Here is a 12,257-nt window from a genome sequence, read left to right as displayed (position 1 = left end):
CAAATTTCATCTCCATGCTTTGGAATTTATAACAACTTAGATTTAGTATTGATTATTATATGCTAGGCACTATGCTAAGTGCTTTGAAATCATTACTTATTTGATCCTCATAACCACCCTGGGATGGGGATGCTATTATCCCCATTTTACAGATGGAGAAACTGAAGTAAACAAAAGAATTTTTTTTTTTTTGTAACTTAGCCAAAGCATAAGTATCTAAGACCAGATCTAAACTGCAGTTCTCCCGGCCCAGAGCTGACACTCATAAAAGCCATCAGTGATTTGGGAAGCTGAAGGGTGAAGTGATGTGTTTGTAGTCAGTTTTTCGGTTTTCCCCATCCCCATGCCTTGGTACTTGCTAACCTTCACTCCTAGAAAGCTCCTCCTTCCTGTAGAGTACCTGCTTTCCTTCAAGACTCGGCTCAAGCACTGCCTCCTCCATGAAGCCTTCCCTGATACCCAGCTGCTCCCGTCTTCCACTGCCAAATTACCTTGTATAACAATCAGTAGCATTGACACAGAAGTTTGGGATTGGCCAATTTTTTACATGTGATCTCATTTTAGCCTCCCAACCATCATGTGATGTTGGTGCTATGATTTATCCCTTTTCTCAGACGAAACAGGTTGAGAGACTGACTTGCTCAGGGTCAGACCACCAGAAAGTGTATATATCTCTGTGTGCTTATGGAATCTCCCCTTCAATAGAAGGTAACCAGGAACCGTCAACTGTTTGAAAAAAACATTTAAATGTTTTTGTATATGACTAACACAGTGTCTGGCATATAACAGGTACCTAATAAATGCTTGTAGATTGACCTGAACCCAATTTTTTCTGATTCCAAGGTGGGCTCTTTATCCATTACAATACACTGCAATTCAGTTGATTGCTCATTTAAAAGGTGAGCTCCTTTGGAACTAACTGTATCCCATCCTATTCTGACCCAGATTACAGCCATGGTTTTGTTTAATCTATCAATGACATTATACCCCTACCACTACTATTAAAATCATGAACACTAATTTAATTGGGGAAAAAAAAGTATTTGCTTTGGCTGTATGGTCCAAAATGGTCAGGGAACAAAATATATGAAAATCCCAGACCATCGAAAGTACACACTAACCTTCCATCATAGGGAATAAGCATAACCAAAGGTTCAGGAGAGGAACCCACTTTTGTTAGGCTGACAAGTCAACAACAATGGCTGTTTTGACCCAGCTGGACTTCCTGGTTACATTTCATATAGGAAAAAATAAGCTTCACAACACAAAAAATCCTACAAGAATTACTCCCGCGGAATAATAGGCTATTTGGAAGGTGTTCGTGAATGGCCAGTGGGCCATCAGACTCAAAATAAGCCACCCCAAAAAATTGTATAAAAAGATTTATTGAAATTTATCAATGACAAACAGACATAAAACTCAAAGTTTGGCTCTTTTGGGGGAGGGGGGGAAACTGTTGCAAATGTTCTTTTATACAGATGAAATATTGACTAGGAAATAACAAGTCACTTCTAAAGCGATCCAAAAGAGGGATAGGAAAGAAAAACTGTACATTCACTAGGCAATTGCAGTCATTTCCGACTTCCACTAGGTAAGAAAATACAATTTTGCATTAGTTTTTCCGTGCTCGGGTGTACGAAAAAAGAAACCCCTACATTACATGCAGTGCTATCTCCTGCACTTCGGTTCATAAAAATTTTCAAAGTATAGAAGCACAAGTGGAAGTCTCTCATTTTTTCCCCCAAATGCTGGAGTGTCATAATATAATACAAAACCAAGCAGTACACACCTTGTTTTTGTCCCTTCTTTTAAAAGGGTTGGGGAAAAAAATGTTATTTCTTTAAATTACATTTGTCAAATTAATTTCCCATAGAACTCAGAGGACTTGAGAACCCTTGGATACCTTCCAAATGTCTGTGATTTTCAGCATTCTGGCGCCTCCCCTAGTCAATACAATGGGGACAGCTTAGTCCTCTCATAGATAAGAACCCAGCATGGGATTTGGGGAGTGGGGGGGGGGGGGAAGAGAGGGAAAGAGAGACTCGATTGTGGAGGGGCCAGGAAAATACCTCTTCAAACCACAGCCATCCCTCCTCCCCCAAAAAACAAACCAACCCCATCATCAAATCATTGCCTTGGTTGCCGTTTACAAACCACACACATGATTCTGATCTTCCAAGAGGTAAAGGGGCAGCCCCGGCTGAAAGTGGCAAGTCACTCAGGAACAAGAAACAAGACATCACCTGCTCAGTGTAGTAGCCTCTCCCTGCTAGGGGAGGGGTGGGTGGGTGACTGTGCCTGTGCCATCTAGAGTAGCACCTATAATATGGCTGGTATTCCATATGCACCCCCGGCCCTGATGGGACAAGCCCAAGCCCAGATGCTGCCCATCTGGGGAAATGTCACCCACCAATATTTGTAAAACATAAGGATGCCAACACTCTCTACTCCCAGAATAAGAAACAGAAATAACCACTTGGTTTATACTTGCATTTACGGGGACTAAACCAGACACAAAAAAAAGTAGGAAAAAAAATTTAAGAGCGGCAGTAAAAATAGTACTTTATTCCACCCCTTCCCACCCCCCACCCAATCCACTTTTCCCCTCTCATTCCCACAGCAACATTACAATCAGAAAAAAATAAGTTTCGGGGGTAGGGGTGGGGCGGGGCTGGGGGTGGGGGGATATGGGTAAAAACAGTCAAATCACAATAGGAATTTTTCAAAATAGGTTATTCCATTTAGTCATCTTCATCTCCCCCATCTTCGGGTTCTCGTTTTCTCTTTTGTCCCTTTTCTTCTCCTAAAAGAGGAAAAAAGGATGGGGGAAAAGCATGATGTAGGTTATTCCTGTCCTATCTCTTTACAGAATACTGAGGAAGGAGCCAGATGAGGGACATCCCATCACATGCTTAACTGCTCCCAACTCAAGTCGGCTTCAAGTCCAGAACTCAAAACATTATTTTTATCTGCAAAGCAGGAGAGACAATCAGAGCCTTTGGACAGAGACTATATCCCGCTTAACCTGGGTCCCATCACATCTTACGGAAGGAGAATATATTTGGAGATCTATGTGCAAAAATAGCCAGCTGGCCAGTGCTGTTCCCAATGAAAACAAAATGACGGCCTTACCACCAACTTCGTCTTCATCTTCTTCATCATCTACTTCCCCATCGTTGTAACCTTCCTCATCCTCCTGAAAGAATGAAAAGACAAAGGAGCAAATACACTGAAGCCTGTCTGAGGAGGCTCACAGTCCAGAGAAGGTTTGTCAGAGAACAGTCACTTTCCTTGACACTGAATTTGAAAGGTTAAGGATACATCCCTCAAATGCCACAAAGGAATATTAAACTTGTAGGTTCTAGACCCATATCTCTATATCACTTCTTAAGGACATGAGTTTTGAGCTTTTAGGGCCCCTGAGATCATCTTGTAAAGACAAAAGCACTTAGATCCAGAAAAGTAAGTTGAGTCACAAAGCTATGAAGGGCAAGAGCTTAGCCCAGAATCTGGATCTCTTGTCTTCTAATGCCCTCTTACCTGAGCTAAGCTTCTTTCTTTGAAGGGGCAGGACTTTATTCAAGGTTTGATTAAAAACAACAACAAAAAAGTTCTATCAATGTCCTTTGTCATTTTATAGGTTTTTATAGCCTTTGATTTTTTTAATCATGGGGAGGGAAAGAAGGAGGATGAAGGGAACTTAGTATGTTATCATCCTATGAGAATCATTTTTATATAACCTGGGATGCTGACAGTTCAGACCAATGGTCAAGTTGATAAATATTTTATCCCAAGCAAAAAAGCTTCCCTTCACTTTTCACTCCTGAAAGTAAAATCAGTTGTAAATGGAATCTCGGCATATAGAAACTTGTCTTGAATGAACTGAAGGAGCCCACCCTCTAAAGAAGCCATGAGAGTTTTTTAAACATTCCTGTGTCAAGAGATCTGTAGAAGAAATTGGATATTGGGGTTTCATGCTGACAGCATGCTGTGACAGAGCAAACACCAGCTGGAAGTTAGGAAATCTACCTAGGTCCACTGGCTAAGGGTATTACCTCCAGCAAGCATTCTCTCTCCCTGGGCTCTGCTTCCATATCTTCACAATGAAGGCATAAAGCTGGAGGCTCTCTTTTCAGATCTAACTGAGCTGGCGGGTGCAGTGGAGAGACTTGGTATTACAAAGGCCTAAGTTCAAATTCTACCCCAGCTGCGTTGAGGTCCTTAGCAAGTCAATGAACTTTTCTGAGCTTCACAGTGTTCTCATCTGTAATCCCCTAGGATCCTTTCCAGCCCAACATCTACACTCAGCACTGAGTCTCTCTGGAAGAGAACTCAATCCTCCCAGTCCACTGTGGTCATGAGCTTCTTTACCTCTTCTTCTCCACTGACATCTTCCTCTTCTCCTTCCTCTTCCTCATCATCATCTTCTTCATCCTCCACTACTTGGGCATCTTCGTCATATTCCTCCTCTGCACAATCAAAGCCAAAATCAAAGTGATTAGTTGGTCCCTTCCTCCCCTACATGGGCTCCATAGTCTACTGCCAAGTCCAAATTGTCAGAATGTATAACCAACAACAGCAGTATTTGCACTAATGTTTTCATATCATTCTTCTTCTAATTTCTATCTATATCCTCTAGCTTGGGGGAAAAAAAACAAAACTAAAGATCTATAAACAAAAATGTTATATTTTTAAAATATTTTATGAAAAACTTTATAATCTAAAAGTGAGGTTACTAAGCCATAAAGAACAACATCAAAAGAACAAAAGATCTCTTATTTGGTAATTGGAAAAGTCAAAAGCTCTTAGGGTGATGCAAAATGGAGACTCAGACCATATCTGAAACGCCACCTTCATGGACACAATGATTCACAGGACCTAGAAAGATCCGAGTCAGCTTAGCTTCCCTGCCAAAACAAATATGATGCAATCATTAGAATGGTTTGAGTTAAAAAGGGAAAATAAATATTTTGTCTGAATTATTCAGATGATTGCCTCAATTCTCTACTTCCCTTTGGCAGCAAAAATGCCACCAAAGGCTGCAAGACTGACATAGATTTTGGAGTGACTGCAAAATATAGGGGAACACCAGGAGGTGATTTTCTTTCTCATCTCTCCAGAGGGTCCTGAAAAGGAAGACAGCTGTTTCCTCAAGCTCATTTCACTCTGGCTTTTGAGCACACCTTGGCTGGCCGTTGTCTTTGCTGCTGGTTCTCTGTGCTGGGCACCTGAGTAATCCTTAGTTGCCTGGGCCACAGCTGCCAGGAGAATGCAGATGATCTCTCTGTCTCAGGTGATCAGGGAGAGAGGACAGCACCGATCCTCCTCCACAGCTAAAGAGGGAGTCAGCAAAAGGGAACGCTAACCCTTATTTGAACTGACTATGGAGGGCAGAGGAAGGACAGTCCCGAACTAAGAGGGTTAACCCATTTAAACCTCTTTGCCCAGTTTACCTAAAAGCTGCACTGGGGCCCAAGGACAAGGGAGGGGAGAGAACTTTAAAAAATGATAGAAATAAAAGGAACACGGATTATTCCAGTTATATGGCTTTCATCATGGGTTTGGTGAATTAGGACCCCTTGAGAGGCTTTGTGGTTGGGGCCACATCATTTCAATTCATGATTATGAAGTCACCTAGGGGTTAAGGAATGCTAACTCTCCTATAAGATGCTATGGGACATTGGAATTTCTTTCCCGGGAAGACTTTGGAAAGCTAGACAAGAAGCAGAAGGATGAACTCGGCAACTTTGGGTGGGGGGTGGGGGGTGGGGGTCACAGCAAGTCCTCTTGCAATCTCTTAACTATTCCTGGTTTACTCTGTGAAATGAAACGAGGAAGCAAAGAACAATAGAGGCCCCGAGAGCCTGAGTGTCAAGGTCAAAGGCATCTGCAACTGTATCTGCTCCCCATCAGTTACCTACCGTCCTCATCTTCCTCATCATCTTCCAGTCCCTCCACGTAGCCCTCGACGTCCGAGTCAGGGGCCTCCTTCTCATCCCGGTCATAGCCATCAAGGTATGTGAGTTGGGGGAGGAGTTTGAATACATTTTCTCTGTAGTCATTCAAGTTAGTTACCTCACAATTAAAAAGATCTAAGCTTTTGAGGTTTTCTAACTTTTTCTGAAAGCAAAAAGCAAACAAACAATGAATCAATGATATGAAGGGGTTAGCATTTGAAATGAGGAAAGTCAAAGCAGTAAATATTTGTCTTCAGCAACAATAAAGGCTGTATTAAATGTCTACTGTGGAATAAACATGGTCAACGATACAAGAGGTAAGTGTGCTAAGCATGGTCTCTGCCCTTGTGGACCATACAGCTTATTAGAAGGATAACAGTCCTTAATTATATAGAATATTATGGGATAAGAGAATTACTGTGTGTGTGTGTGTGTGTGTGAGAGAGAGAGAGAGAGACAGAGACAGACTGAGAGAGAGACAAAGACACACACACACAGAAAGAGAGAGAAAGAGAGAGAGAGAGAGAGAGAGAGAGAATAGTGCTATTTGACTAAATATCAGAAATAAGGCTTGGAAAGACATGATGGCCATCCCCCCTGTGGACCCCTGAAAAGGGAAACTGGCGTTTCCTCTTCAAAAGGAAATAGGGAGCCACTGAAGACTGTTTTCTAGCTGAAGTGATATAACTGACTTTGTGAATTAAAAAAATTATTTTTAGCAACATTGTCAAAGATGGATTAAAAAGGAGAGAGACTAGAGGTGGGATATGTAAGGAGGCTTTTAAAAATAGCCTAAGTGGGTGGCAGTGAAGGCAAGCTCTATCCACTAACCTCTTGAAAGCAAAATTAATTTAACAACCACATTAACCCCATTTAGGATAAAAGGCATCCCTAAAACAGGAAGTGATATAGCTATTCAGGCCTTTTAATGATTACAACCAACTCTCAATTCTCCAGTTTACCTTCTTCCTGTTGGCCAAATTGCGGCCACATGTCCCCAACCTCTTGTAGTCTAGAGTTCTGAGGTGTTAATGTTTCCATTTAGGATTTAAGTGTGGGAAGGTTAGGAGCTTCTTCTGACAAAACTTCTGATCCTCAAATTCTGCTATCACTTAGTTCAAGTAAAACTGGCACATCTGGTAACTCATAAAAATCAAGAAGAAAAAAGTAAACTTTGTTCCAACCCAATCAGAAAACCTCTGTGGTTCCAAGGCAGTTTTAGTAAAAACAAATTTGCATTCTATAGTGCCTTTATTTTCTCAAAGTCCTTTCATATGTAATGCATTTCATTTTAAATTCCCAAGAACCACCAGGCAGGCAAAGTTCTAGTGTCCTCATTTGACAGATGTGGAAAAAACCTTCCTTAGAAAGGTAAAGGGACAGGTCCAAAATATTACACAGCTAGTTAATGAGTTGAGCTAGGTCCCAGGCCTCTCGTTTTTCCAATCCTGTGCTTTTAAGGAGTCAGGGACACCTGAAATGGGCAATGTTCTGAATGAACAAGAAGCAAGAAGGAAAACATGGAAGACAGCACTAGCTGCTAATATAGCATGGCTTAACACCCAGCAAGGAGGACAGAGACTGGGGGTGGACCTTCATGGCCCAAGTGTCTCCATCCCACCCAAAGCAGGTTTCCACCATCTAGTGGCCCAGTTTAGAAAACACATCAAGTTCAATCTATAGTGAGCTGGTCTTCCTAAGGTATTTTCAGTGGCTCACACAGTCTGTAAAATGGCCAATAATCACTGAGTCACAAAATTCTACAAGGACCCCATAGCAACCACTCAAGAACAAGTATTACAACCTGCTTACTAACACCATGCTAGGAATACAAAAACAACACACAAAGCAATCAATGTCTACTACTTTCAAAGAGCACACGCTGCCACAGCCCCAGAAATTTCTCTACCATTGTTTCCTGCTCTAATACTGTGATTCTGGTCTGATCCCAAGCTTATCTCCTCCCTACCTCAGAAGATGGTGAATAGACTTGAGGTCTTTAGACAGAGTAGATGACTAACCTACTGGAAATGATTGGGCTGGCTATGGGTTGGCTTCTCCCTACTTTACAGATCCTGTTGTAATGACTGATGTTCTTTTGGCATGTGATGCCTGCTCACTTTAAATGATATCCCTATTTCCAAGCAGGAGAAATTGAGGCTAAAGCAAATCTGCCAAATTGCCGAGTCCAGTCCTCAGCTACAGCTCAAAACAAATGTCAGTGCCACGTTCTAATTCATCTAATCCCCACCTTCTAGGGCCACAGAAGTGCTTTCTAATCACCCCTAATCCAGGTGAAATATGGAGAGAAAAGACGGGGCCTATGCAAATTCTCTCTCATCCCAGAATTTCAAAAATAGTGAATTCACTCCCAGGGGCTAGGATTTGTAAGATCTATAAGGAAAAGGTTTGATAAGTGAATCAACAACATGGACAAGATTACAAGGGGAATGCTCAGCTGTTTCAGAACAGACTGCTTAAGTATCCTGAGGCACTTCAGAAACACTCATTTACATTCCAACAGATGTGTTAATCTAATCGGGAATCATTCTGCATTCATTAAAGCAGGCCCCCACAGGATCTCAACCAGGTAACACTTTGTTAACTTAATTCTAGTTACTAGCTTTCTTACCAATTACTATGCCATTTAAAGTGATGAAAAGTATCTTAAAATACACATTTAAAATTCAGACTTGCTTTCCTTTCCAAGTAATATGAATTTTTGAGGTTGGGCCATAGCTGTAAGCTTCAGACTTACACATCAAGGTATATATCCAGGAAAGAGAAATGGGAATTCATTTCAATTGGGTTCCCTTTCCCTGGAAGGCTACAAAGGAAGCATATCTAAACAGATTCATGTGCAAAAAGGCAATGTGTTAGTTGATTCCCTAGACTCATGGACTGGCAGGATGGGGAGTTAAGAGATCACCTGGTTAAATTTGTCAATTTTACAGATGAGAGTAATGAGTCACAACGAGGTTCCTCAAGTTCCTAGAACACATTAGAGTGATGTATGAGGAATTTTTAGCTCTGGCTCTGCCTCTGGTTTGGTATAGGATTGGAGAAGCCATTTAAACCTCTGGGACTCAATTTACTCTCTGCCAAATGAGGATGACAGAACTTATCTGTCAATCATGTTGTGATCTGGTGATGATATGTGAGAATGTGTGAAAGCACTTTGGAAAAGTTAAAATGTCACATAGTGTAAAGGTTATTGGTATTCTTCGATGGGGTTTTTACTTGTTAGTTTTCTTTTTAGGGCAAGGAGCTTCATGTACTAATTACTCACCAGTGGGTCTATTGTACTGAGGTCTTTAATTTTGTTTCCGCTTAGATTTAGATGTGTGAGGTTCGGGCACTTTTCTGCCAATACTTCCAGTCCTCCGGAGATTCTGTTATCACTTAGTTCAAGCTAAAGAGGGCAAGGAAATGAGAAAAAAGTCGCCACTTCATATCAGTATTGAAAACAACCAAGCTCCACCCTCCCTTCTCTGCCCCTGAGCTCCCCACCTTTTAAAAAAGCAAGGCTACTAGTCGGGAAATTATCAGGCAAGTTGAAGCACTTCACTTATTATCTGGCCCTTAAGTTCAATTATATTCCTCAAATATACAATAACTCCCCACTTCCACATAGCAACACACATTCCAATTACTTTTATTTACCTTCTTAAGTTTATTTAACTTTGGTAAGTTTGCAACTGAGGAGAGGCCTACGTTGATTGTACTTAAGAACTCCAGTTCTTCAAATTCATCTGTGAGGCCTTCAATTTTACCATCATATGACCGACAGTTGTCCAGGACGAGCTCTTTCACCTGTAAGGGGAAACACCTTTGTGAGGAAATGTGGAGTGTAGTAGGGAGAGGGAAAGAGGAAGTCTCACAGCCAACCTGAACAAAAGGAACAGAATTGGGGGGTGGGGAGGGGGGAGGAGGAGAGGGTGGAGTAGGAAGCCTTCTGTAATTACACCACAGGGTAGACTTTTCCAGTTTGGGGCGTCATGTTGCTGACGACACAAAGATAGCATTACAAAAAGTGGTCTTTCTCTTTTGAGTCTAGAAATACTAGGGAATGGTGAAGGGAGGGGAGGGAAACAGGGAAAGAGGATGAGGGGAAGATAGGAAGCTCATTTCTCAAATTGAGGAGGTTCCTCAGAGGAAATACAGGGATACAGACCCAGTTTATTGAAGACAGTACTGGCTAATTGTGATAACTGCCACATTCCAATCCAATAGCCAAGAGCTCTCAAATTGCCATTAAAAAAACAAGACACACACACACACACACACACACAGTCCCAAAGCCACCTGACTTGATGTTACCTGCCAGCATTTGCCTGGGCAACAAGATGGTTAGAAAATCTTCCATGCCTGAGAAACAGCATCCTACTGAATTTCTGCTTCCTCTGGCCACTCATCTCTAGTCACTGTCTACCCTCTAAGCTTGATTTTTCATCTTTCTTCCCACGTTAGAGTTGGTCACCCAGCTCACCTTACATTTACCCTTGTTTCCTCTTTCCTGTCCCCTTCAGTTTCCATGTTCTCTTACGGTCCCACAGTCTCAATGTCCCTCATCACCAGGTGAAACTTCACCTTTCTTTAGCTTTCCCAAACACTTGAACTTTGCGGTTCCTTTGCATCTCTCTCACCTTCCCATTCTCTGTCTCTCCCATCCTCCCTCTTCCCCACCTTTTCCTCTTAAAAAACTCACTCTCATTATGGTTATTGTCATGATAATTTCCATCATGTCAGGATTATGGATGTAGCTGTGCTCTGGCAGAAACAACCACCACCATCCACTAGATTTGAAGTTAGAGGGGCACAGCCTTGTCACTTGCTCCCTGGGTGGCTTTGGATGAGTCAATTAATTTCCCTGTGTCTCAGTTTCTTCATCTGTAAACCCAAACAGACTGATGTAGGCAGTGCTACAGTAAGAGAAATGCTGAAATGATGTACAGGAGGCACTTTATAAACAGGAAACATTAGGTAAAATGCCAGTTACTATTATCCTCTTTTCATGATCAGCTTAAGGATAGAAGCTAGTAGAGGACAATAGCTTCAAAGCATCTATCTGGGAAGCCCTTTATCAGAGGCCCTAAAATACAGTGCCCTCATTGAGACCCTGAGAAGGGGCAGTTGCAAGTTCAAGGTCATACACCTAGCTAGGCAAAGCTAGAAGCCAGGTCCTGGATCTCAATCAGTTTGCTCTTTTTCTCTCACAATATCCAGGCAGTTTTTAACTACCCAGGATTTGGGATTTCGGTTTCTTACTTTGATGTATTTGTATGTGGGCTGTTTTCTGTGGGGTAAAGGAAAGATGAACGGGGCAGAGATAATAGAAAATCACAAACTCAGGGCCTGCCAAGTCAGCACTTTGTCTTAGGAGTCTCTGGTTTCCTTCTTTCTTCATGGTTCCCCCCACACACACACCTTAGCCCTACCCCCATCACAGCACATCAGTGCCCTTGTGCTCTTTCTTCCAGCAAACCAGAGCTTTCATTCCTACCAAGGAGTAAATAATTTATAACAGCTTAAAGGGGAATTTTGCACTTTAAGAGGAATCAAAACTTCAGCCTAAAAGGGTGAAGCTTGAATGTAGGTTCAGAGGAAAGGAGAGAAAGGGGGAAGGAAAGAAAGGACATGGAGAAAATTTTCTAAGAGGTTGTGAATTCCCATCTTGGTTTAAGGCAGAATAGCCCAAGTAGGTTCTGGGCAAACTACAGACAATGTGAATTGTGCTCACAGTGGTTCATTCTTGTTTGTGAAGAAGTTTTGATTTGCTAAGACACAGAGTCTGGATATTCATTCGTCCTCGACCTCTTCCCCCCCTGCAAAGCACAAAATTGGATTCTTCTGACGGTGAGAGAAAAGGAAAAGGGAGGAGAGGTGACAAACTGAGCAGACATATGGCCTGCCCCAACACCCCAGCCAGCAAATAGCACAAAGGGTGCTGCCTGCATAACAGTGCGAGATCGGGGAGCAACTTCTGTTTTGCTTTCCTCCTCCTCAGCCCCAGGAATTGCTTCCCTACTGTGGTCCACTGGACCCATTCCCAGAGTATCTCATTTCCACGTAAGTAGCCTGGTTAAAAAAAAAAAAAGCCATATCCTCCAGACTGCTGCCACCTCTCCTGAGGGAGAGGGAGGGAAGTCTGCAAGATGAAGTCATTGGTAACTTGAATTATCATGGTCACATCCATTTTACAGATGGAGAAGTAAAAAACTGGCCCTGGCCCAAGGTGTCTCTCTCAACTTTCTCCCAGGAGGCAGTGAATGGAAAAGGTAAAGTTCAGTTCACTTTCCC

General features: G+C 42.2%; 1 protein-coding gene across 3 annotated transcripts in view; it reads right to left on the bottom strand.

The window, feature by feature from the left end:
* Positions 1-1,367: 1,367 nt before the first annotated feature.
* ANP32A (acidic nuclear phosphoprotein 32 family member A) overlaps positions 1,368-12,257 on the bottom strand; it is a 48,018-nt gene continuing 37,128 nt past the window's right edge. For all 3 annotated transcript variants that reach the window (XM_031955315.1, XM_031955314.1, XM_031955313.1), the window contains exons 2-7: positions 9,621-9,770; positions 9,247-9,369; positions 5,922-6,120; positions 4,372-4,469; positions 3,133-3,196; positions 1,368-2,803 (exon numbers count right to left, since the gene is read on the bottom strand). In XM_031955315.1, coding sequence (XP_031811175.1) covers positions 2,742-2,803; positions 3,133-3,196; positions 4,372-4,469; positions 5,922-6,120; positions 9,247-9,369; positions 9,621-9,770 — 696 coding nt within the window. In that variant the 3' untranslated portion in view covers positions 1,368-2,741. The remainder of the gene's footprint in view (positions 2,804-3,132; positions 3,197-4,371; positions 4,470-5,921; positions 6,121-9,246; positions 9,370-9,620; positions 9,771-12,257) is intronic.

This window comes from Sarcophilus harrisii, chromosome 2 (genome assembly GCF_902635505.1).
Source record: "Sarcophilus harrisii chromosome 2, mSarHar1.11, whole genome shotgun sequence".
NCBI classification, from domain to species: Eukaryota; Metazoa; Chordata; class Mammalia; order Dasyuromorphia; family Dasyuridae; genus Sarcophilus; species Sarcophilus harrisii.
This window is presented reverse-complemented; position numbering and strand designations above follow the sequence as displayed.